This window comes from Schistocerca serialis, chromosome 11 (assembly GCF_023864345.2).
Source record: "Schistocerca serialis cubense isolate TAMUIC-IGC-003099 chromosome 11, iqSchSeri2.2, whole genome shotgun sequence".
NCBI classification, from domain to species: Eukaryota; Metazoa; Arthropoda; class Insecta; order Orthoptera; family Acrididae; genus Schistocerca; species Schistocerca serialis.
In genome coordinates this window covers 173,459,194-173,486,910 of record NC_064648.1, presented here as the reverse complement: position 1 = coordinate 173,486,910, position 27,717 = coordinate 173,459,194, and the positions used below count along the sequence as shown (strand labels likewise).

General features: G+C 42.3%; 1 protein-coding gene across 4 annotated transcripts in view; it reads right to left on the bottom strand.

The window, feature by feature from the left end:
- The window catches only part of LOC126427234 (probable ATP-dependent RNA helicase DDX60), a 147,991-nt gene that overhangs the window by 66,904 nt on the left and 53,370 nt on the right, over positions 1-27,717 (bottom strand). For all 4 annotated transcript variants that reach the window (XR_007576601.1, XM_050089473.1, XM_050089475.1 and 1 more), the window contains exons 4-5: positions 10,952-14,958; positions 10,234-10,339 (exon numbers count right to left, since the gene is read on the bottom strand). Coding sequence is in view for 3 of the 4 variants with exons in the window: in XM_050089473.1 (XP_049945430.1) it covers positions 10,234-10,339; positions 10,952-14,958 (4,113 nt within the window). In the remaining variant the exon portion in view is untranslated. The remainder of the gene's footprint in view (positions 1-10,233; positions 10,340-10,951; positions 14,959-27,717) is intronic.

Genomic DNA, 27,717 nt, shown 5'->3' with positions numbered 1-27,717 from the left:
CCACTGTCTTTCCTACACAGCACTTCAGGCTAATACTACAACAACTACACTTACACTCATAAATTAAGGATAATGCTGATACATGGTGAAACAATGCTCTGGTGGGCGGTTTGTGGGTTTAAATCATCTTGGCATATGACCGTGCAGTGCATTTCACCTACGGTCGTTACACAGTGGCGCTGGCAGCAGTCCACGTACGCGGAGGTGTGTTGGTGCATGTCAAGAGTACGGTGCAGCGAGTAAGTGTGCAGACGTTTTCAGATGTGTGTGTTCAAAATGGCTCAAAGAACACGTACTGATGACGTTATGAGTAGAATACTAGAGCGACTGGAGGCTGGCCAAACACAGTAGGTCGTAGCACGGGCCCTCCGTGTGCCACAAAGCGTGATCTCAAGATTATGGCAACGATTCCAGCAGACAGGAAATGTGTCCAGGCACTACAGTATGGGACGTCCACAGTGTACAACACCACAAGAAGACCGATATCTCACCATCAGTGCCTGCAGACGGCCACGGAGTACTGCAGGTAGCCTCGCTCGGGACCTTACCGCAGTCACTGGAACAGTTGTCTCCAGACACACAGTCTACAGACGACTGAACAGACACTGTTTATTCTCCCAGAAACCTGCAAGGTGCATTCCACTGACTTCTGGTCACAGGAGAGCCCGTAAAGCCTGGTGTCAAGAACACAGTATGTGGTCATTGGAACAGTGGTCCCAGGTTATGTTCACGGACGAGTCCAGGTATAGTCTGAACAGTGATTCTCGCCGGGTTTTCATCTGCCGTGAACAAGGAACCAGATATCAACTTGTCCTTGAAAGGGACCTGTATGGAGGTCGTGGTTTGATGGTGTGGGGTGGGATTATGATTGGTGCACGTACACCCCTGCATGTCTTTGACAGAGGAACTGTAACAGGTCAGGTGTATCGGGATGTCATTTTTCACCAGTGTGTCCGCCTTTTCGGGGGTGCAGTGGGTCCCACCTTCCTCCTGACGAATGATAACGCAAGGGCCCACCAGCTGCCATCGTGGAGGAGTACCTTGAAACAGAAGGTATCAGGCGAATGGAGTGGCCTGCCTGTTCTTCAGACCTAAACCCCATCGAGCACGTCTGGGATGCTCTCGGTCGACGTATCGCTGCACGTCTTCAAACCCCTACGACACTTCAGGACCTCCGACAGTCACTGGTGCCAGAATGGGAGGCTGTACCCCAGCAGCTGTTCGACCACCTGATCCAGAGTATGACAACCTGTTGTACAGCCTGTGTACGTGTGTACGGTGATCATATCCCGTACTGATGTAGGGGTACATCAGCAGGAAACAGTGGCGTTTTGTACCACATATGTTTCTGGACGGTTTTCTCAACTTATCACCAATACCGTGGACTTACAGATCCGTGTCGTACATGATCCCTATGTGCCTATGCTATTAGCACCAGTTTTGTGTAGTGCCACGTTGTGTGGCCCCACATTCTGCAATTATCCTTAATTTATGAGCATGACTGTACTAGGATTCATCCAACCCTTCTCTGGTTTCAAAATTGGGATTAAAATAGATTCTTTCCACAAGTTGGGGAAGTCTTCTGTCATCCAAATTTCAGTACAGAGTTGAAGGAGGGCATTTTCTGACTGAAGGTCTGGCTGTTTCAACACGCTGTACTTTATTATCTGGCAGTAGTATCGCAAGCTACTGACAATGCAGAATCCAACTCCCACAAACAGAAAGGCTGATTGTGTTCCTCCAAGATGGTGGACAGAATACCTAAATCAGTCTTCTCCCATGTCTACCAATATTGATGGAAAGTCGGATCCTGGATAGAATCAGCTTCTACCGTATCTTCCTTCGCCGTCGGCATTGTCGTTGTTACTGTGAGACACCGTTATACCAAGAGGAAAGGCGCGTCGATCTTAGAGCATGAGATATGATGACCTTAAGCCATTGACAACACACAACGGTCACGGTAGCACCTGATTCCAGAATAGCTGCAGTAGTTAAGATCTACGAACTATCCCCTGTTGACCAGGTCCCAAAAACGTAACTCGTAACAAGATCCCTTCAAAGCAAATTGTCATAACGATCGTCTATAAAGGCTTCGTACAACAAGAAGAAATGTTACGGTTTATGGAATAATAACAGATACGACCAAACTGTCTTGTCTCTTCTGCTTTATTTAACATAACTTCGTTCACAGTTTCATTTCGCATTCACCACTCATTCACCGAAACCCTTTGATGAACAGTTTTGGTTGCATAACACCAACAGTCAAAGATAATGATACAGCTTTTCTCCTTTTTATAAATTGAAGCCCGCTCTCCATGATATAATAAAAAAAAAAAAAAAAAACGGTCTCAATACCGCGTCCCTCGTGAGATGCGAATAGACTTATCCCGGAATTGACCGCCCTGTAGGTGTACTCAATTTAATGACCACACTTCGCTGTCCGCTATTTCGCGTAACTGAATGTCCATTTGTTAGTCTGATTATACACTGTAGCTATTTAAAATTCGCCCCTATATTTTTCACAACGCACAATTAGCACTTCGTTACTTGTTTGTTTTTTTTCTAAGAGTAAACGGAAAAAAAGACGCCGTATCATCGGCTTAGTCGACATAAAGCAAAACACCTTAATATGCCCAATTTCACCTGTTTTTATAGGATCAGCTACCTTACTCATTAATTTACTACATATTATTTCCAATAACACTAAACAGGTATCGCCGTTATATTTTAATTGCATTCAAAAGCATGTTACTACTATTATGACCAACCAAACTGTCACAAATCGCATGGCGTGCGTTTTTAATGATAACTTTACACTATTCAATTTCTGTTACAGCTATCTTGGCTCGTAATGTTACAAGCTGTAGGGGACTTAAATGATTCAGCCACTGTCTGAGCAAGTCTCGCAGCTATGTTAAGAGACCCCTGCTCTTGTACAGCTGCTACCAGTGGTCACGAGCTGCACATTGAGATCCTCCTGATCACTTCCCATATTTGCTTGTGGATGTGGACCTTCTAATGGAGTTCAGGAACTCTTGCCGAGACCTCTGTTTACTATCTCCTTGACTTTGCCTGCACCTTTCAAACAGTTGCAAGATTCAAACCTGTAAGGCACCAATTGAATATGCACATAGCTGTGCTCCTGTACCTGATAACAAAATGATACTCATAATTCCACCGAGGGACAGCCTGCCTCCTAGGTGTTTCTGTTGACTTCGGAATGGACACTTCAGCGGCACAGGGAATCACAGCTGTAATGTGATCGACCCAGTTCTGCATCCTGTCACACTGCTCGGAAACAGCCAATTGTCCGTAAAGCATCCAATCAGCCTTTCTAAACGGCCATCTCGACGGCTTCCTTTCAGGATCTTCTCCGTAGAGCAGACAGGTCCAGACAGAGTAGCGGCTGCTACCGTAAAGGTTGTCATCCAATACCCACTGAGCAGTGTCTGCAAGAGAGGCAAACAGGAGAACCAGTAGTGGTGATAAAATGGGTAGCTTGGCCCATTTTCACGATTTTGATGTGAGTAGTGCATTTCAGATCCTCAAATATCCAACATTTTGGTCTAACGATGTCCAGGACAGCTTTTGACCCTGACACAGAGACCCTTTTTCCTGCTCCCGTTCCCTTCGAGGACGACGGGGAAAGTGGGTACGGAGAGGCAGTGCCTTCTCAATGTTCACTGTAAACATATTGCTGATCTCATCCATCGTAGCTGTGTGTATTGTTATGTCTTTACTCAGTTTGCTTTGGCATCTGCAGGTGCAAATATAGAGGTTGCGGGGGGGGGGGGGGGGTTGTTTTTGGGAGGGGAGAGAAGACCAGACAGCGAGGTCATCGGCCTCGTCAGAGTAGGGAAGGACGGAGAAGGAAGTCGGCCATGCCCTTTCAATGGAACCGTCCTGGCATGTGCCTGGAGCGATTTAGGAAAATCACGGAAAACCTAAATCGGGATGGCCGGACACGGGGGTTGAACCGTCGTCCTCCCGAATGCGAGTCCAGTGTGCTAGCCACTGCTCCACCTCGCTAGGTGCAAATATAGGTGCTGGTGGTGCACGATGGTATAACGGACCTAGTTTGCATCGATATGTTGACCTCGGAAACAGGTTTCTGCACCACAGACATAAGAAGTGGAAAAGACAGGGAGTTTTATTGCCTCGTATTTCTTTCTGGCTTCTTGATAGGTGATCTTCTTGATGACTCTTATTTCCTGAATTTTGCATTCCTCAGTAAAAACAGGGCAGTGTTGGCTCCAGACTAGGTGGCTCGTGGAGCAGTTGATGCAGATTGCTGTAGAAAGTCTATCGGTCCCAGCTTCATGGGATGCCATGCCACAGTTCCTACACCTCTGACTCTCAGTACCGTATAGCTAAAATGCTGCCATTCATAGCACCATGTAGGGTTAGGTGTGTGAGGCCTAACCCTAAGTTGGAGGAACCCTGTCACGATGTGTTCAGGCAGCACTGGAGAAATGAAAGTCGAAAGATGGCGGCCTTCTCAATTTCTCCTTTACTTTTTTTTTTCAAAGAAAATTCCACTGTGATGCTGATCCTCGTTTAAGTTACGCAATGTCGATATCCGTAATGTGGCATGCGACCACAACCTTGCCTGAGTTAAGAGAATTATGCAACTCCACAATTACATCACAGTCATCTAATTTTTGTCACTTCCTAAGAAGTTCCACCTGCTTTGCCCTACAAGTCTCGAACAAGAAGGAAGCATTTCGTAAGCTGTTTACAGGTTCTAAGGTATCGGCAAGCCTTCTCGGCCTTTTGAATATAGGAAGAGGACATTTCTTTAAACATACTTTCTTCTTCTTGATCACTACAGACACATTCTGATTTATGAATCCTTGAGCCCCGTTGCTAAACACAATTTGATTATCAGGAGAACTAGCCTTCCTCCCTTCACACTGGGAGTTGATATGTTTGAGTTTCAGGGTTCCATCTCGACCCCACAAACACCTGAGCAACTGAAGGTCCACTCAGACAGAGCCTTGCATGCCAGAGTAAGCCTTATACAAATGAGCATTTTACCGTACAAGAATCATGAAAGAAGATTGTATACATGGAAGAAGCCTGGAGATACTAAAAGGTATCAGATAGATTATATAATGGTAAGACAGAGATTTAGGAACCAGGTTTTAAATTGTAAGACATTTCCAGGGGCGAATGTGGACAAGAGTTTGACAGAGCACTGAAAGACCTGAGTCGAAACAAGGCCCCGGGAGTAGACAACATTCCATTAGAACTACTGACGGCCTTGGGAGAGCCAGTCCTGACAAAACTCTACCATCTGGTGAGCAAGATCTACGAGACAGGCGAAATACCCTCAGACTTCAAGAAGAATATAATGATTCCAATCCCAAAGAAAGCAGGTGTTGACAGATGTGAAAATTACCGAACTATCAGTTTAATAAGTCACGGCTGCAAAATACTAACGCATATTCTTTAAAGATGAATGGAAAAACTGGTAGAAGCCGACCTCGGCGAAGATCAGTTTGGATTCCACAGAAATATTGAAACACGTGAGGCAATACTGACCCTACGACTTATCTTACAAGAAAGATTAAGGAAAGGCAAACCTACATTTCTAGCATTTGTAGACTTAGACAAAGCTTTTGACAATGTTGACTGGAATACTCTCTTTCAAATTCTGAAGGTGGCATGGGTAAAATATAGAGAGCGAAAGGCTATTTACAATTTGTACAGAAACCAGATGGCAGTTATAAGAGTCGAGGGGCATGAAAGGGAAGCAGCGGTTGGGAAGGGAGTGAGACAGGGTTTTAGCCTCTCCCCGATGTTATTCAATCTGTATATTGAGCAAGCAGTAAAGGAAACAAAAGAAAATTCAGAGTGGGTATTAAAGTCCATGGAGAAGAAATAAAAACTTTGAGGTTCGCCGATGACATTGTAATTCTGTCAGAGGCAGCAAAGGACTTGGAAGAGCAGTGAACGGAATGGATAGTGCCTTGAAAGGAGGATATAAGATGAACATCAACAAAAGCAAAACGAGGATAATGGAATGTGGTCAAATTAAGTCGGGTGATGCTGAGGGAATTAGATTAGGAAATGAGACACTTAAAGTAGTAAAGGAGTTTCGCTATTTGGGGAGCAAAATAACTGATGATGGTCGAAGTAGAGAGGATGTAAAATGTAGACTGGCAATGGCAAGGAAAGCGTTTCTGAAGAAGAGAAATTTGTTAACATCGAGTATAGATTTAAGTGTCAGGAATTTGTTTCTGAAAGTATTTGTGTGGAGTGTAGCCATGTATGGAAGTGAAACATGGACGATAAATAGTTTGGACAAGAAGAGAATACAAGCTTTCGAAATGTGGTGCTACAGAAGAATGCTGAAGATTAGATGGGTAGATCACGTAACTCATGAGGAGGTATTGAGTAGAATTGGGGAGAAGAGAAGTTTGTGGCACAACTTGACTAGAAGAAGGGATCGGTTGGTAGGACATGTTTTGAGGCATCAAGGGATCACAAATTTAGCATTGGAGGGCAGCGCGGAGGGTAAAAATCGTAGAGGGAGACCGAGAGATGAATACACTAAGCAGATTCAGAAGGATGTAGGCTGCAGTAGGTACTGGGAGATGAAAAAGCTTGCACTGGATAGAGTAGCATGGAGAGCTGCATCAAACCAGTCTCAGGACTGAAGACCACAACAACAACAGTGGGAACTCAAACATAATAATATATCTTGACCAGAATTACTTCCTCCAAGCCAACCAGTACTGTTTCTGAAAACAACTTTTACTTTTCTCACATTACATCCTCAAAGCTACAGATCAATGTAGTCAGGCAGCCACAGTATTCCTTGAATTCTAGGAAGCATTTGTTTCAGTGCCACACCATTGCTGATAAGTGAAAATATGATTATATGGATATCAAATGGAATTTGTGACTTTCTTGAGAGTGTGGATGCAGCGTGTTGCTTCGTATGGAGAGTCAGTGACAAACATAGAAGTAACTTAGCGTGAACTGCACGGAAGTGTATTGGGGCTCTGGCTGTTTATGTTGGGCATTAATGACCTTGCAGATGGTATTAACAGATAATTTTGTTAGCTGTAATAGAGAACTATCCATAAAAATCTGCAGAAATATTCAGGGAGATCTTAGTAAAATTTCAAAGAAGTGCACAGACTGGCAACTTCGTCGAAATTTTCATAAATGTGGAATTATGCACTTCCCATAAAAAGTGGTATTCTATGGCTACAAAATCAATTCTCTGAAAGGTCCATTTTTGTACAGGATGGCTGAGGGGCTTTGGCTGTTCAATATAAAATGTAAAATCAAAACCGTCTAAATCTGTTGAAAAAGAAGGGTACAGATACCAGTTACTTCAGTCAGGGGGCCCGTGTACGGCACAGAGAAAACCCAAAACTGGTCACATAAATAAATTACACTCGAAATATAAACAGCTGAATGTCCTTTTGATTTTACATTTTACAAAATCAATAAATCACAACTGGAACCAATAACTCGTCAGCTCATACAAATACCTGGATACATCAATTTGTGGTCACTTAGGCTCAAACATAACTGAAACAAGTCATAGACTTTGATCTATTGATAGTATACTGCAAAAATGGAATCAGTCTACATAACACTCGTGCAACCCCTCCTAGAATATTGCACCAGCATGGAGGGCATATATCAAATACGTTGTAACTGTGGAAACTGAATAAGGAAGGGTTGCACAAATGGTGGCAAGGTTTGTTTCACTTACGGAAGAGCGTCATGTACATTCTAAAAACCTGAAATGGGAGACACTTTGTAGCATTACATGAATATGTCCAATAAGTCTGATCTATTTTGCGTCACACGAGTGTAGGGGAGTCGAAACTAGTAGTGACCCGTGACTTCATATCAACTTGAGATTTTTTTTTATACATATTATTCATTTTTAAATTTTATTGATTATTTACAGAGTAAAGGATTTAATAGGTAATCAGTTTTAATGAGATGCATATAAATATGTTTTGACATAACAAATCACCTTGTTGGATTATGCACGATATGTTTTCTCTTTGCAAGAACAAAAACTTCCGTGTTGCTGAGTGCACGAACAAGTAGTCATCAAGTGTGGATCTTCGGTAACTTTCACAAATGGGCTCAGAATTGTTCATTTACAACCCGAAGTTGATTTAAAAATTATTCTAGGGAACCACGGCCCGACTTTGGTGCAAACAAATTGTACGTGAATTCTCAAATATCAGTGCGGAGCTTAAGCTATGCGGCAGGATATTGGGTGTTATCATCACGTGTCGGATTCAGTAACATTAATCGCAATTTATGGACATTAGCTTGATAATAAGTATCAAAGACATATATGAGTGGCCTAGTATTTATATTGAAGCTGAAAGCAAGCGAGGACCAATTTACTGTCGGGATACGACGAATATGAATTATTACACAGTCAGCTTGTTGATACGTTGCTTAGCAACTCATAAATGGATTGTGATAGAATTACTGAAATGATGTTTTAAGTATCAATGACTACTACACACACATCAGAAAGTAATTACTCTAACTGTGAGTGACTTCTGGATTGGATGAGTTTTTTTTATTTTAGCTAATTGGTATTAATAAACTTCTTTTGAGGTTGAAACTTCATCAATAGTGTCGCACTCATTCGGTTTAGTAGAATGGTAGATAGTACTAGTTATGGTACTATTTATAGTTTTAAAAGAAAAGAGAGCACATACCTGTTTTTCTTTTGAGAAATGTTCGTACTTCAGTCACCAGTCTTCTCAAACCAGAGGCACGAGTGATGCTCGCTCACAGCAGTACGATATCGTGAACCACGACACACGAGTGCCCCCTTCTCACTACATTTCTGCATCGAAAACCCCGAGATATAGCCGCGGTACGAAGGAGGAAGAAAGAAGAGGAAAGATCAGCGAAAGAAACGGAGCAAAGAGAGAAGGGGAGGTCACAACTTGAAAAGAGTGACACCACCTATGCTGTGAAAGTGTAATTGTAAAGTTTTAAGAACGTGCTTTAATTGAGGAATCTAAGTATTGTTCGCATAGAGACTCCACAGACAAGAATAGACTACTTACAGTGGGCACAGAAGCGTACAAGCAATCGTTCTTACCATGCTCATTATGTGCAAATGGAATGGGAGGAAACCCCAACATGTGGTGCAATGGAAAGTCCAAGCGCTGCACTTCACAGTGGTTTGCAGAGGATGGATGTAGACGTACATACAGATGAAGACCTTTGCTCTGAAAACATGGTTCCTGTGTGTGACAATAATTATCTGCAAAAGTTTTAGCTGACATGCAGATGTTTATCGCCTCTTTGTTACTGAATCACATGGTGACGATTACTAATCGCAAACAATATATCACGATATGAAACGGAGGAAAATCTCACCCTCCCCCCCCCCCCCCCCCCCCCCTTACAATCTTTTTGTCATGGGAAACCATTGCAGCAAGAAATTTATTCCAAAGGAACTGTTTAGTTACTGGAAGTTGATAAAGCTTTAAATGTGACTCTGTTGTCAATAGAAAATTAAATACAAGATGATGAAACTTACCAAACGAAAGCGTTGGTATTTTGATAGAGACACTAACAAACACAAACACACACACACACAAAATTCAAGCGTTCGCAACCCACGGTTGCTTAATCAGGAAAGAGGGAAGGGGAGGGAAAGACGAAAGGATGTGGGCTTTAAGGGAGAGGGTAAGGAGTCATTCCATATATATGTCTGCTTGTGTCTGTATATGTGCAGATGGATATGTGTGTGTGCGAGTGTATACCTGTCCCTTTTTCCCCCTAAGGTAAGTCTTTCCGCTCCTGGGATTGGGATGACTCCTTACCCTCTCCCTTAAAACCCACATCCTTTCGTCTTTCCCTCTTTCCTGATGAAGCAACCGTTGCTTGCGAAAGCTTGAATTTTGTGTGTGTGTTTGTTAGTGTCTCTATCAACATACCGATGCTTTCGTTTGTGTAAGTTACATCATCTTTGTTTTTAGATATATTTTTCCCACGTGGAATGTTTCCCTCTATTATATTCAGAAAATTAAATACATATAGTTACCTTTCCAAGATAACGACACTCTTCTTTAAATACAAGAATAGCTATGCAATAAATCATTTAAAATGCAACTGACAAAGCAATGAATATAAGAAGTAGCTGCATGCCTTCCTCCACTTTCCAGTCACATCTTCTTAATCAAGAGATTAATGCTGTTTTTTCATAGCTTAATAGCCTACCTGCATCATCAGCAACTGCGTTGAAAATGCAAAGAAATGTTTCATTTGTTGTTTTAACTCTGCAAAATGCTGATAGATTAAGTTGCAGTTGAGGAAAGTCAGAGCCCTGGGGAAAAAGAGCAAAGATGTTATTTAAGTCTGCAAATCATTAATGAATCAAATAAAACTGTTGAATCAAATCATATGCCCGTATTTTCTGTCAGACACATTTCCTGCATTCTAAAAAAACTCACAAGCTATTTTTAAGCAGAAGTTGACAGACAATATCGTTATATAACAAATTACTTGCTCTTCAGTGAAGATTATCACTTTTTAATTCATACAATTTTTATTCTAAAATTTCATATTTATGTGACATTGTTAGTTTAGTTTATAGTGTGCACATAGTACTAGTTTCCTTGTCTCAAAGAAAAGAAAAAGTATCATAATCACTGTGATATTCAAGTAACTGTTTTATAAATCGCTCATATCTATATATCAAATTTTTGTGGTGAGTAGTAATGTCTATCCTTTCCATATTGTTTAGGTGATTCATGTTGAAGGATATTGATGACTCCTCCATGTTTCATTATGAGATGAACAAAAACACAGCTCTATCATCTACAACAGAACGTACTCTGAGAAAAAAAATAAAATGTTGAGCATAAGTAATGGTCATTGCACACAAAAATTAATAAGCATTCTTTACTGAAAATCAGTTTTAATTTGTTGTACCAACCTTGATACTGCCTCTTTCTGCACTGTTCCCCTATCGGCATTATTTTCTGGCACTGTCACTTCACACATGCTGACAAGAAGCAGAAGCCGTAGCACTAGAGATATACTCATGGGGAAGTTACCCCACAGAATTGGTAGCTTTCCAGTGAGGAGATTCTGAATTTTTGATTCGTTTACTCCCCAAAATACAACATTTCCTTCAGCGTCAAACCCTCGCCTTCCTGCACGTCCAGACATCTGATGGTAATTCAGTGGTGTTAGAAATGAACTATCTGTAGCCACAACTACAGTCTTGCAGGGCATGTGTATGCCAAGAGCCAAGGTATTAGTTGCAAACACAACATTAAGCACTTTCATACGGAACATCATTTCAACTGTTACTCTCTGTTTTGAGTTAAGGCCTGCATGATGAATTCCTATACCATTTCTTAACCCTTTCACAAATGGGTCATCCTTCGTATGGCCAATTCCTATGAGACGATTTTCAATAAATTTTAAATCGTCGCTGTCAACTACTCCAACACTGCGCAAAGAAGCATTTCCCTTCAATAGTCCCAAAGAGTATGTTCTCCTTTTTCTCACAGTAACTGTTTTACCTTTCCTTGTCTTTGTTTCTGCTGTTGTGCTTATTCCATCACTATCATCTGAAGAACTGCCCAAAATTCCTTGTGTTTTTGCATCATAGTATCTATTTAGCAGCCTCAAAAATGTATGTATCAAATGACGATCAAAGAGGAACACAATTGCTGGGAACATTTTGTTTTTTTCCAAAGTTTCAATTAAGGACGGAAGTTGAAATATCGGTACTACCTTCGGTGGCAAATTACGAAGATTTTGTGCACCATGAGCCAAACGACTGACCACAGATACAAATGAATCATTAAACTCTTGTGCCCATTTACTGAGCAATTCCCTCAGTTCCTTTTCATACTCTTTAACTGACGATCGAGTAATAAAAAGTTTCTGGCTATTTACTCGGAAGAATCTTTCTGGTCTCAAATGTTCTATATTTGTGTGTATTTGTTCGGTGGCCTGGAGAGCACCGAACAGTGATAATGTCTCCTCAGCAGAGAGGGTCAGATGAGATGGAATACCACTGTAAGTGTCTATTACCTTGTTTGTAAGACACGCATACGGATGCACATGGACTAACGAATTCTGTTCGTGAACGTAGATGTACTTCTTAAGATCATTATGTCTTTCGTTGTGTGTTATAAGAGATACCACATAATGTGAATCATCTCGTTTGCATCCATTCTGCATATCTCTATCCTTTTTAAAATTCATCGATTCTTGTAGCCAGCGTTGTAAAATTTCAGGCTGTTCAATTGTTGCAGAAAGAGCTAAAAAGGGACAACGTGTAAGTAATAATCCACTTTCCCAGGACAGCCCACCGGCGATTCCCGACAAACAGTGGATCTCGTCAAATATAATGTATCGCAACCTCCTAACCCAACTGCACATGCGAGGTGACAAAAGCAAGATCTCCAAACATTCAGGCACAGTCACCAGTATTTGGCAGGTCAATGCATTTTCTCTGTAATCACGAGTAAATACTCCATAAACTGAAAGACCAGGTGGCATTGTAACATTTTTAAAGCGTGCATACACAGTTGCTGCTACTTGATTAACAAGAGCCTTTGTGGGGGAAACATACACAACAATACCTTCGTGCCCTTCCTTTAACACCGACTTCATGCAGTAGTAAGATGCGTACGTTTTGCCAGAGGATGTTGGAGCAACCACAACGGCTGACTGTCGTTTCCTTACTGTGTCAATTAGCATTTTCTGCCAGTCATCAGGGGCAAACCCTAGCTCGTCGTCAATTTCACCTCGATTTTTTCGTATTAAGGAAGGGCCTAAATGTTTCAGCTGAAATTCCGCCCACGACATTTTTATATCTATAATTGTCATTTTAGCATAATTTTGAACGTACGGCAAATTCCATTCACTGCTTATATCGTGCATGTTCAGACAAGTTAGATAATACGCTATTTGCTTTTTGTTTTCGTCAGATAATTTATACTTGGACTCCGAACCAATAAGAAGGTCTCTTAAGAGCAGAAAAAGTTCTTTGTACAGCTCAAGAATGTGTGAACTTCCAGCACCTTTCTCTCTATAATCAAACTGCAATTTTTTGTGCAACGTTTCTGCCATCAGTAATTCTGTTTCCAGTTCAAATATTTCAGTTTTCAAATTTTTTTGCAACAGCTGTAATTCCTGTAATGCAATGTCAAATTTAAATTGCAGGAGAAAGCTCTTAATTTTTGCACTGCTCTTTTTAAACATAACTTTATCACTATCTTCATTTTGATGTCTTTTTCTCTCATTATTCTGTTTTCTTATAATATCTGCCATTTTTGGTTTCTCAGGTTTCTTCTTTTGATAGTTTTTACTTTTAACTACACTGGCAGTGTTGTTATTTTGTTTGGTTCCCCTAACAATTACGTCTCTCTGTATCGATCTTCCTTCGAGATTGCTTCCGTAAATATTCATGTATCTTGCAAATCGGGCCTGATGTTTCTGTGCTTTTTTTTCAGCATATCTTCCTCCTTTACTGTTTCTGAATGTTTTTCTATCGTCAAATACTCTGCTGAAATCATCAGTCAATTTTTTCCGAGAATGCCAATGGTGTCTTTCTTCAAAAGCGAGGTTTCTGGAAATAAATAACTGCATTTCTGCTGCACGATTTTGAAGTCTAGCAAGATTGTTTAAAACTTCTTCACCACAAAACTCCTTTGTGAGACTGCACGATATTGGGAGAAGTCGGTCAAACTGTGCAAGAGCTGCAGCATCAGTATTTGGCTTCGAATCTCGATTCTGCACAAATTTTATTTTGTGAGTCCACTTTAACCCTTCTGATGTTATTGGAAAGGACTCCAATGTGCTTCCCCAAAGATCACTCAAAGTAGCTGTTAAATGTACATAAATTTCACCCAATACATTACCAAGTCCAGATTTTTGTTCAAGTACACGGTTTCTTAAAGTCACAAGGAGCTTCAAAAATAAGTTACCCTGCCAAATGTCAGATACAGTACTAAAACAACAATCGTATGTCAGTCCATTTTCCATTATTAAGTGCATTAATTTGTGAATTTCTGTTATGAAATGTGAAACTTGCTTTGGCACTTCATATGGTTGTGGAAATGCTCTGAATTTCAGAGGCAGAGCATCCAGGAGTGCACATTTCAGGAGGAGGATCTTCACTAGTATCATCGCATCAGTGTCTTTGTTTAAAGTAAGGTACTTGGCAGCAGAGGCAATGTATACGATTCTTCTAACACTTATTAAGTCTTGTGGAATTTGAATGAATAATTTCAGTGTATTCCAGTCTTTTGTGATGTTTACGAGTTTTCTAGAGATGATCTGAAGCGACCTACTAATGTCAGGTACAACATTAATAAAATATGCATGAATAGTAGAAACCTCAAGAGTAATGTTACGAAAATCGACACAAGGTAGTCCTTGTCCAATACTGTACAAAATGTTTGCACACGACATCACCTTCACCCATCTGTAGTTGTCCTCAGAAAAATATGAGCTGCATTCTTTTGGTGAAATGTCACACAACAAAAAACTGGGCCTCAAGTGCTTGAGAATTTGCCTAAAATCTACACTCCAAATTGCTTCAATTTCATGAACAAAGAATTTTGTATTATGTCTGAAATGATGTTTTAAGACTGATCTGGCCAAACGGATGCTATGGTTGTCCTTCAGAATTCTGTCCCAGACTTTCGAAAATACTATTTCAAAGGTTCCGCTAACTCTTGCAAAAATCTGAAGCAGGCGTTCACATAAATACACACAATGCAACATTTGTCCACCTCCAGCACTGTCCAAACCACTTTGTCCCACTGCATTTAACAATAACGAATCACCGTCAACCAAGAAACTTCGTCTGTCTGCAATCATATCATTTATGGCATTGTATTGCACGCGACGTGATAATATTCTCTCTGTGATGTCTGTTATTCCAGAAAAAATCTTTTCCTCTTGAATTATTGAAGCCTGTGAAATTATATTTGGTATGTTAACAAATTGCAAAATAAAAAAAAAAAAAATAAATAAAAAAAAAAAATCATCAGATAAAACAAAATAAACACAAATGAAATGTATAAAGGTTAATCTCCTACCTAATAAAATAAAAAGAAAATCACAAAAACTCATCAAATATAATACAGACAGACTCAATATAACAAAATAAACAGTTCAAAAACATCAAGACAAAATGAAAATAGCTAAACATGGCAACTGATAAGTATTATCTAATGAAAACAGTAACGCTGCACAGAAAACATATGAATCGGTAAAAAAAATGATGGAATGAACTATATGATGAAGCTTTAACAGAGAAGGCCAAAATGGGAAAAAAGTGGAAATACTTAAAGAAAATCGAATACTGTGGTCAATTTAAACATCAAAGGAAGGAAACAGCAATGCTAATTAGAACTACGTGAAGTTTTTAAAAGAGAGAGAGAGAGAGAGAGAGAGAGAGAGAGAGAGAGAGAGAGAGAGAGAGAGAGATATTCTAAAAAGAGAATGCTCATGGAAATTGAGGAAAACATTTCAAAAACAATACCTGTAATTTTTATCACACAGTTAAGGGCAGAATGAAGGGATAACAAACCCCAAGCGTTTGTTTTATAAATGAAAATGGCAGCTTTGGGTTAAACAACACTGAACATAGTGAAATACCTGCAAAATATTTTGATCAGCTTATTTATAGTCCTTCACCAATCCATAAGCTGGAATTTTCAAACGCTCATAAAAATCCATAAGAAGTTTCAAAGATACTGATGAAGTAATAAAAACCTTGAAAAACTGAACAATAATGCTGTGAAGCAGGCTATTAACCACTACATTAGAAAGGCAATAAATGACACATTAACAACTACATATGAACTGTTTTGCTACCAGATGCATATAAAATATTTTACAATGTTCTACTGAACAGCGTAGAAACAACACTGGACAGTCATTTCAGTGAATATCAAAGTCGTTTTAGGAAGGGTAGACCACATTCTGAACAAATGTTTAATCTGAAATCAATTATTCACCACAGTTTACTGAATCCCAAAGATACTGTAGTAATGTTTTTTGATTTCAAAAAGCCCTTTGATTCTGTTGACACACAATTATGGATAAAATATTAAGGTCTTTGATTGTGTTGACAGATAAATAATGGATAAAATATTATAAGAATCTGGTATAAAATCTAAATCAGCAAATCTAATTTCTGAAACACTTAACAGATACAGTATCTAAAGCTAAATTTGTGGAAGAAATAAACACAGGTGTACAACTATGTGTGGCCTACCCACAATTATTTTTACCTGTGTTCTAGAAAAACAATGAGAATTTGCCACAAAAGCTAAACTAATATAACATGTCACCAATAAGACTGCGAACTCAAAACAAAAATTTTGGAATAAACTATCTCACATTTGTAGATAATTTTGCTATACTTTCTGAAAATGTGATATCTGTTCTACTACAAACTAATCTTTTACAAGAAATAGCACTAGGACTGGCTTCACAATTTCTGCAGAAAAAAGTAAATTTTTAACACTTTGAAGACTGACCACTGAGAAGAATACCAGGCATAGGAAACTGGTCATTTATGCCATTTTTGAAGAGTTATTGGCACATATGTAATTGATGTATCTTCACGTGTAATAAACAATAAAAAAGGACCAAGCTCAAGATTTATTTTTGTATTTACTTTAGTTCTTTGATAGATTTTTGAAATAATGGTGAAAGAAAGTACAATTACCCTTCCTAGAAAAAAGTGCAACATAAGTTATGAAGCAGTTTCCAAAATTTCTTGCTCGCTCAACAAACGTAACATATTTGTAACAGAATTACTGCAAACTATGACATTTAATGAGCACACACATGAAATTACATCCATACAATCATTTTTGCTCAGCCATTTGCAGCAGCTGTTACATTCATTAATGATTCTTTCGATATAATTCTAGAAACTGACAACAGAAGGCAGCACCAGTCAAGGGACAGGTAGCAAGATGGCTATACATTGTTCTCATCTGAAATGAGTCTAAAGCTGCTGTTATAGCTGCATGGACAGCCTTAACGCTGTCAAAATGGCATCTATTGAGTACACTCTTCACCTTGGGGAAACAAAGTAAAATCAGGTGGAGTGAGGTTGAGACTGTATGGTGGCTGTAGCAGTGTTGTGCTTCACCAGGAACTCACGGACACAATCTCCAAAGTGTTAACAAACATTAAAAATGCACAAAATTTTCTGAAAACAGATACTAACTAAATACAGGAAGTTAAAAAAACATTAAGTGTCTTGTGGCGACAAGAAAAGAAAACAATTACAGAAAAACTGCTGTAAAGGAAAGGGTACATAAAATGGGAAGAGTGTGGCATCAATAGGTCACATCGACCGCACAAACTACAATCTTTGTAACATTAACTGCTCTGATGAGCCGCCATGTTTAATTCAGTCCGCCTTTGTACTTCATGCAGTGTTCATGTGTATCAGTCTTTACGGTAAATATGTGAGTATATAGAAAACTTGGAAACTATTCATTACATATATTACAATCTGTATCCAGAATCCCATGTTGGTGACCCCAGACAAAAGGTTCTACGTCTTCTGCGACTTCCGCGCCGGTCGTATAGAATCAACAGGTTTCACATATAACACCATGGCTATATCACCGAACATTCTTTATGAAGATTTGGAGGTCCAGCTCTTACAACCAGGCCAACACAACCCCCTTCCGTCAGTTATTTCACAGTTAATGGACAACAATCTTCGACGAGGATAACCCCTACTTTAGCAACTGCACAGTGACCGAGTGCTACGCAGTTACCTCAAACAATGGACTAAGGTTTTGTTTCGCCGGATTACGTACAACAAGTGAAAAGTGAAGTGGGCGATCTACCAAACAGTGTGACGATCGATCGCTCGTACGAAGTTCAAAGGGACCGAAATTCACACACGCGCTTTGATCCTCTACGCGCCACAACATCAGTTACAGTCGTGCTGTGTGCAACGCCGCGATCTGTGCAAAACGCGCACGCAGTCAACTACTACCAGCTACGCCAGCCTCGCCTTCCTTATAAATCAGTAACAGACATTTTTATGCATCTAGTTCACCACAACAAACCACCAGATCGGTGGCCCAGTTTCACGACCACGTGGGTACGTGTGCACAACAAAGCCTCTTCATCCAGTAACGTTGTACTACAACAGTGCCACCGCCAACAGGTTTCACCAGTGTTTTATAGTCCTACCATGAAGGGTGCGTCGTGGCCAGTGTGTGCGGAAAACTCTCGTTGTTGCCACTTTAAGCTCCACCCCCCCCCCCCCCACCCGCCCACTCAGGGGGGGGCTAGATTCTAACCATACAACCACTTGCTCATTCTGTAGTACCGTCTGTGTCTGCTGCACCGGCCTTCCGCGACATTTTTGAGTCAGTGCTATACCTGCAATTTCCGGTCCAGTTTACGGGACTTCACCCGTTCGCTCCCACGGTACTGGCCGTGCTCGCCACGTCACGTTTTCAGGCGTCTTCGGAGACATTACAAGCAGCCGTTGTTCCGAACGTATGTGCTAGTAACATTCCCACTTCGGTGATGCCGGATCCCGGCACGAACTCTTGTGCAGCTGGACCGCAGACCTTACGAGACACGCCGAAGCCACCTCCGTCTGCACCTCCAGGCCACCTACCCGAGCTACCTCCCCTGTACGAGGACGATCTGGTTTCACGGTTCGCACTGGTAGAGTTCCTCTTCGAGCTGCATCAAGTGACTGATGACAACTCCAAATTCCTACATTGTTGTTTGTTGTTGTAGTGGTCCTCAGTCCTGAGACTGGTTTGATGCAGCTCTCCATGCTACTCTATCCTGTGCAAGCTTCTTCATTTCCCAGTACCTACTGCAGCCTACATCCTTCTGAATCTACTTAGTGTATTCATCTCTTGGTCTCCCTCTATGATTTTTACCCTCCACGCTGTCCTCCAATACCAAATTGGTGATCCCTTGATGCCTCAGAATATGTCCTACCAACCGATCCCTTCTTCTAGTCAAGTTGTGCCACAAACTCCTCTTCTCCCCAATTCTATTCAATACTTCCTCATTAGTTATGTGATCTACCCATCTAATCTTCAGCATTCTTCTGTAGCACCACAGTTCGAAAGCTTCTATTCTCTTCCTGTCCAAACTATTTATCGTCCATGTTTCACTTCCATACATGGCTACACTCCATACAAATACTTTCAGAAACGACTTCCTGACACTTAAATCTATACTCGATGTTAACAAATTTCACTTCTTCAGAAATGCTTTCCTTGCCATTGCCAGTCTACATTTTATATCCTCTCTACTTCGACCATCATCAGTTATTTTGCTCCCCAAATAGCAAAACTCATCTACTACTTTAAGTGTCTCATTTCCTAATTTAATTCCCTCAGCATCACCCGAATTAATTTGACTACATTCCATTATCCTCGTTTTGCTTTTGTTGATGTTCATCTTATATCCTCCTTTCAAGACACTATCCATTCCATTCACTGCTCTTCCAAGACCTTGGCTGTCTCTGACAGAATTACAATGTCATCGGCGAACCTCAAAGTTTTTATTTCTTCTCCCTGGATTTTAATACCTACTCCAAAATTTTCTTTTGTTTCCTTTACTGCTTGCTCAATATACATGCCCCTCAACTCTCTAACTGCAATTTGGTTTCTATACAAATTGTAAATAGCCTTTCGCTCCCTGTATTTTACCCCTGCCACCTTCAGAATTTGAAAGAGAGTATTCCAGTCAACACTGTCAAAAGGATCCTCTAAGTCTACAAATGCTAGAAACGTAGGTTTGCCTTTCCTTAATATTTCTTCTAAGATAAGTCGTAAGGTCAGTATTGCCTCACGTGTTCCAACATTTCTACGGAATCCAAACTGATCTTCCCCTAGTTCAGCTTCGACCAGTTTTTCCATTCGTCTGTAAAGAATTTGCGTTAGTATTTTGCAGCTGTGACTTATTAAACTGATAGTTCGGTAATTTTCACATCTGTCAACACCTGCTTTCTTTGGGATTGGAATTACTATACTCTTCTTGAAGTCTGAGGGTATTTCGCCTGTCTCATTCATCTTGACGAGTTCGCTAAGAAAACGATATTGGACCGACTTGCCTGCCCGCCACAGGAATTGATAATCAAGATTCTGTACGAGGAGCACCTGGTGGACTGCACTCCGTCACAACTTTGGCCCCGCCTCAGGTTACTCGTGAGTGAACACATGATGCCAGACGTCACCCTGTGGACGGTACAGTGTGCCAAGTTACCTACCGACTCACAGATACACCTACTGCCGCACTCTTTCGAGTCTACCGGTTCTCGCCTACGCGTCGCAGATCAGCTGTATGCACTCCTGTGCCAGAAACACCTAGCTCATCCAACGTCGCTGTGTGACACTACACCTCCTGTTTACCGGCCGTCTGCAGGCAGGGGCAGGGCCCGTTCTGCTTCCACGCCTTCTACGCAGCCAGGCAGTACTCGTTCGCTCTTTCCTCTTTCCGAACACTCGAGAATCTCCCACGTTCCGTACGTCCAAGTTTACGTCCCAGAACAGATCAATAAGGACAAGCCTCCCCCGCTATCACAGTCACTGCCACCGCCACATCCAGCTCATCCTTACCGTCGGTACCACAAGATTTTTGGGGCCGAGGCCAAGAAGGTTACCTTGCTAACACCCAAAGACCGACTGCAGGAATTAAGTGACGCAAAGTCCTGCGGGGAACTTCACAGGCGTCCCCTAACACTGCACTCGTCACCTCGGCCAAGCAGTCGTTTATACGTGACAGACATTTCATCGCAGTCTGTCTACCTAATTGGCACTGGCGCTGACGTGTCTATCGTACCTCGATCGTAGGCTCCTAACGACTTTTCACCGACGAAGTCTCTCCTAGGAGCTGTCAACACATCAACATTACAAACTGTCAGTTCTGTGAAAGTCACAGTGCACCTATCCCCTTCTTTGCGTTTCCCGTGGACCTCCTACATCGCCGAACCAATTCTCGGTACGGATTTTTTGTCCCATTACAAGCTCTCCCCGAACGTAGTCCAGTGTTCAGCGTTACACCAACCGCCTATCACTCAGATACCACGCTCCGGCAACCATTCTCCTCATTCCGCAACACGGAATTTAGTTCGCGAGTGTTCTGCCCTCACGGGCAAGACTGTGACGTGCGTCACTAACCTACTTTCAGAATACGGCTCAGCAGTGTATCTGCTCTGGGAGAATGACGAGTTGAAACAACACATTGCTCACACCTACAACGAGCTCATTGCGGCCCGCACCTCGCTGTTGAAACTGCAGTCTGCAGTTGCTTCACCGGATCGAACTTCATCGCCGAGCATCAGTTCGAACACTCATCAGGTTAGTTCAAAAACATTCATTGCGTGTGACGATTCGCATTCAGTGATCTCTGCACCACCCGAGTGCTCACTACGTGCAGTGCCTCGTGTTTCAAACAGTGTCTCTAATAACAGTCACTCCTGCAGCACGACCACACCCACTACAGTGTGTTAACTGTAAGATGGCAGAGATGTGAGGGGAGTGCGGGGAGAGGAGGAAGCAACCTTTGGCTGGCGAGGGGTGAGGAGCCGTTGGGGAGGGGGGGGGGGGGGGGCGGCTAGGCACGCCTACCAGTTGCAGTGCTGGCACTACAAATTGCGCGTCATGCTTACACGAAAGCTGACGAAAGGCTTGGAAGTAAAACTCGCTTTAAATGTTGTTCGTAAACGAAACTGAAATCGTCATGTACATTAAAACAAAAAAATATAAATATAATCGGCCGAGGTGACGAGTGCCTGTGAAGTTCCCCGCAGGACTTTGCGTCACTTAGTTCCTGCAGTCGGTGTTTGGGTGTTAGCAAGGTAACGTTCTTGGCCTCAGCCCATGTTTTTAGTCTGCTTGTGTCTGTATATGTGTGGATGGATATGTGTGTGTGTGCGAGTGTATACCTGTCCTTTTTTTCCCCCTAAGGTAAGTCTTTCCGCTCCCGGGATTGGAATGGCTCCACACACACACACACACACACACACACACACACACACACCATTCATCCGATTGCAATACGGTAGTAAGGAAAAATGAAGTATGAAATAGGGGGCTCCTTCAAAGTGATCGCGAACAAAATATCTGAAATGGAAACTCACCTTTTCTTGTCAGGCGTTTGTGGTGATACGGCAGGATGATTCTTGGAAAACTGTTTGAATCTTCCAATGCTACGCATGCTTTGTCCTGTTTATGTAGCAGCTCTGAAGATTTGTAAATGGGGTGAAGCAATTTTTTCTGCTCCCTTTCCCTTTCACAGCATTCAATCACACGCAATATAATTTTGCGAGCATTGCTACGTAATACTGGTTTCCTGCTAACCGTGGGCCTACCAGTAGAGGTTGTTGGCGACTCCCGAGATGCGCCAGCAACTGCCTCTTCACTCATTTTGATAATGTTTAGCCCAACTGCACAATAAAAACACGCAGAACAGTACAGTGCAAAACAATAACGAAGCAGACGACAATGGCTACCTTGTACAACACAGTCAGCTACGTAATGTTGACAGCAGTCGAAACTGCGTGCCTACCGAAGCCTCCCAACGTTTACCGACTTCTACCGATTCAGGACTAGGGAGAGGTCTGCCATCTAAAAGTTTACACACTGTACGCAGGCAGTCGTCCTGTTTGTTGATAAACATTCCCCCTCTCCCACGCGGCAGCCAAGCAACTCGGCGGCCATCGCCGTCCCTCGCGCGACGCCAGCGGCTCTCTCGCCCGCGCCAGCTGCCCGAGGCAACTTTAACAACAGTCACTGCTTGCCCCACTCCGCTCCGCACTGCACGCGCAGCCGATCTCTACAAACAAGTGCACACAGCGCTCGCATAATAGGCACGTGAATTTCGTGTTGCCCTTTCCCACTCGTGCTGACGACTACGATTCATCGCACCCCACTCGTCCCAAAACTCCAATATCAGAACGTTACTCAGCCTCGTGTGCAGTTCTCAGTCTCTTTTGTCACTGACGGAACGACACACGAGATAATTACCACTGCCGGCCCTCCTATTAGACACAAGGTTAGTCACCTCAACCCCATTAAGTTGTGCGCGGTCCGGCAGCAAAATAACGAACTTCTGGAGGCAGGCATCCTACAGCCATCAGATAGCAATTGGTCTTCACCAAATCACCTCATCACCAAGCACGATGGTTCTTTTTGAATGTGTGGAGATTACAGACATTTAAATGCTCGCACATTCACGGACAATTACCCCGTGCCAAACATAAACAATTTCACTCATATGTTATTGGGTGCCACAATTTTCAGTGAGATTGACTGCAAACGTCCTTATCACCAGATTCCCGTAGCACCGGAAGACATTCCAAAGAGTGTGATCATCCCACTGCTCGGTTTGTTCCAGTACAACTTCGTACCATTCAGTTTAAAGATTGCGGCACAAACTTGGCAACGTGTCACTGACTCAATATTACGACGATTCGAGTTGTGCTTCGCACACCTGGATGACCTACTCATTTTCAGCAAATCGACTGAAGACCATGAAGATCAATTATCCCAGGTCCCCCAGACTTTGGCATCAAACGGTGTTGAGGTCAACATAGAAAAATTCCAATTGCATTAGTCCTCTGTGACATTTTTCGGTTACACTGTCTTGGCAGACGGAATACAGACTCCCAAATCCCGCATGCAGGCTACCGCGTCATTGCCACCCCCAGCTACGTACAAAGAATTCAGTCGTTTCCTAGGTACTATAAATTACTACCGCCGTCACCTACTTTCTGCCGCCACCGTGCAGGCTCCGCTGACGGACTCGCTCTCCGGCAAACAAACTTCGGGTGTTAAACCAGTCCGTCGGGCTGAAGGTGTGCTAGAGGCTTTAGGGCTCTTAAAACAGCTTTATCTCACGAAGTCGTACTCGCCCACCCTGATACGTCTGCCGATTTGTTCATCACTACGGACGCCAGCGACGTCGCGGTCGGGGCAGTATTACGACAGAGCAAAGGTGACACAGTTTCACCACTTCATTTCTTCTCCAAAAAACTGTCTACAGCACAGAGGAAATATTCTGCTTTTGATGGAGAGCTTCTGGCAGTGTACGAGGCCATCAAACATTTCTGCACTGACATCGAGGGCCGTCCTTTATTCATTCTTACTGATCACAAACCGCTGGCAGACGCCTTCTGCAACCCGCCAGAGGATCCTCCCCTCCCCGACGCTTCCGCCACTTTACCTGGTCTCTCAATTTACTACAGGTGTACACTACATCAAAGGCACGGAGAACATCCCCACCGATTTCCTCTCGCCGATCAATGCCGTTTCGAGTATCGTCGATTTATCCGACCTCGCCCCGCTACGGGCTTTGGTCGAGGACACTCGGGGTTTGCTCACAGACCCGCAGTCTTCGCTCGTGTTTACCGAGTCTAAGTTCCCTGGCATTTCGGACTAAGTGTGGTGCGACTTTTCTGTGGGAATTCTGTGGCCTTTGCTGCCGCCCACGCTGCGCCGACAGGTTTTCGACGCCTCGCGTAATCTCGCCCTCCCCGGCGTCCGAGCCACCACCCACCTCTTCACCCAGGGTTTTGTGCGGAAATATGTGAAACGGATCTGTCAAACATGGGCATGCAGCTGCATTTCCAGTCAACGAAACAAAATAGGATGTCACACCTCCACCACCCGGCAAGTTTGACATCCCAAGGGACGTTTCTGTCGTGTACATATTGACTTTATCGGTCCCCTGCCTCCGTCGGAGGGCCACAGGTATATCCTGTCCACTACAGACCAAATGTCTCATTGGGTCGAAGCTGTCCCCTTACCCAACATCACCGCAGAAACTGTGGCCAAAAGATTCGTTTCTTCTTGGATTACCTCTTGGATCACTAGGTTCGGCTACCCGTGCACCATCACAACTGACCAGGGTCGACAGTTCGAATCTGCACTTCTTACAGTCTCTGTAATCTTTGCAGTATTAAAAAGATTCGTACAACAGCCTACCACCCGCAAAGCAACGGACTGGTGGAACGATGGCACCACACCCTTAAAACTGCAGTCAAGGTGCCACAATTGTCTCTGGTCCGAGTTCCCCTCCTTCCCTTGCATTCGGGAGGACGACGGTTCAATCCCGCGTCCGGCCATCCTGATTTAGGTTTTCCGTGATTTCCCTAAATCACTCCAGGCAAATGCCGGGATGGTTCCTCTGAAAGGGCACGGCCGACTTCCTTCCCCATCCTTCCCTAATCCGATGAGACCGATGACCACGCTGTCTGGTCTCCTTCCCCAAAACCAACCAACCCCTCCTTCCCAGGCCTTATTTGGAAGGATGCGTGCACACTTCAGAAACATCTGGCTACACCCACCTGTCAGCCATTCCCAATCTGACATTAACGTGCCGACCGCACTCAGCACTTGCTCACACGTCTTGCTCAGGGACGACTGTCAGACAACTCTCACAACCCCTTTACCTCAGCCTCTTCGAAGTACTCCAGAGGGGCGAGACGACGTTTGACATTATGATAAAAGATCACCCGCAAACCATTTCTCTACACAGGCTCAAGCCTGCCTTCGTGTCTGCTTGTGTGTGTGTGTGTGTGTGTGTGTGTGTGTGTGTGTGCACGCGCGCGCGAGTGTATACCTGTCATTTTTTCCCCCAAGGTAAGTCTTTCTGCTCCCGGGATTGGAATGACTCCTTACCCTCTCCCTTAAAACCCACATCCTTTCGTCGTTCCCTCTCCTTCCCACTTTCCTGATGAAGCAACTGCTGGTTGCGAAAGCTTGAATTTTGTGTGTATGTTTGTGTTTGTTTGTATGTCTATCAACATGCCAGCACTTTATTTGGTAATTTACATCATCTTTGTTTTTAGATATATTTTTCCCACGTGGAATGTTTCCCTCTATTATATGAATAAACAGTATGCGTCAATTTGGTCAAGGAACAGTCTATATCGAAATAAGACGAAACAATGAATGATACAGTGCTAGAATGGAAAATGTTTTGGATGTGTCTGATGTAAATGCTCATTTGTTCTCCAACAGAACAGCCACACCACATGTAATGGCTACAATATAACTTTTGACTGTAAAAGTGTTACGGTTCAGGAAAAAGCCAGCGGCGATATCGTCATGATGGGCTGTGCGGCAAATGAGCTGTACGTGTTGGACATGCATGTTGTTAGATCAGAATACAGAAATCAAGTAAACTTAGTGACATCTTCTGAAACATTACAAATGTACCATTAAAGACTCGGTCATCAAAATAAACAGCATGTCAAGAACATCTTGAAGGGACTGAACACCAATATAGAAAGTAGTACGGATTAATTTTGTGATGATTGTGCATTAGGAAAGATTCACAGACTACCATTCACACAATGAGTGAATTGCTCGACAGTTACTGGAGAATTAATTTCCACAGATATCAACAGGCCAATGAGTACACAGTCATTTGGAGGGGCTCAATATTATGTTTGTTTTAAGTGAAGCTCAAACCGAAAGACATGCTGTTAAACAGTTTAGATGTGATGGAATGAAACAATTTAACAACAGAGTTAAGCAATTTCTCATAGATAAGGGAACAGAATTACTGATTCCTCCATACCATACTCTTGAATAAAATGTTGTGGCCAAATGTAAAAATAAAGTAACTGTTGAAGCTGCAAATTTGATGCTGAATGCAAGAAAACTAACAAGAAGATTATGGACAGAAGCTTGCAATACAGCAGTCCATAGTTTAAATCAGACTGGAAGGTCTTAGGATCCATACAAATTTCCATATGATCTGTGGTATAATCAACCAGTAGGAAAACTTTACCACCTCACAATTTTTGGTACAAGTTGCTATGTTCATATAAACAAACATCTTCATTCACAGTTTGATGAAAAGGAAATTTTGGACAGCTTGCTGGGTATGTCACTGACAAAGTCTCAGGTTCCTTCCAAAACAAAAGTGGTCTCGAGCCATGATATAAAATTCAAACCAGAAATAGTTTGTAGTTTCCGTAGAGATCATATTAATTTTTTTCATTTCTTCCAGTCTGATTCTAGACGAAGACAAAGTGAAGACAAATTTAACGCATTTCAATCTGGAGGAAGTAAAGCATCAGATGAAAATAACAGATTCAATGCAATTCCTGAATGGTGGTGACTCTGGGTATTCTGATGAAGATAAATTGGAGAACAGAAGACAATAAAGAAAACCAGCCTGGATAGAAAGTGGCGAGTTATTGATGATAACAAAAGTTAGTGCTGGTGAACGTAAAGATCCAAACTGTTTTTGTGGTGTATTGCAGTCAAATGAAAAGGAAAGATGGATGCAAGCTTTCCTGAAAAAATAGAAGACCTAAAGAAAAACAGTACATTGGTATCAGTTGAATATCCCACGAATGCCCAAGTATCACAAAATTGCTGGGTCCTATGTCAAAAATTTGCAGCTGGTGGAAGCACTCGCTTCAAAGCCTTATTAGCTGCTAAAGGGTATATTCAGCAAGAAGGAATTGACTGAGAAGATGCATAAAGTCTTGCTGCACATTATGACACCATTCAAGTTTTCTTGGTGGTAGCTGCTTCAAAGAAGATGGTGTTGAAACGATATGGCGTGAAGATGGCCTTTTCGAATGGAATACTCCGAGATGAAGTGTATATGGAAGAATCAGAAGGCTTCGAAGATAATACACATACAGTTTGTCTCCTGAAACAGAGTTTCTGTGGATTGAAACGAGAACAACACTGC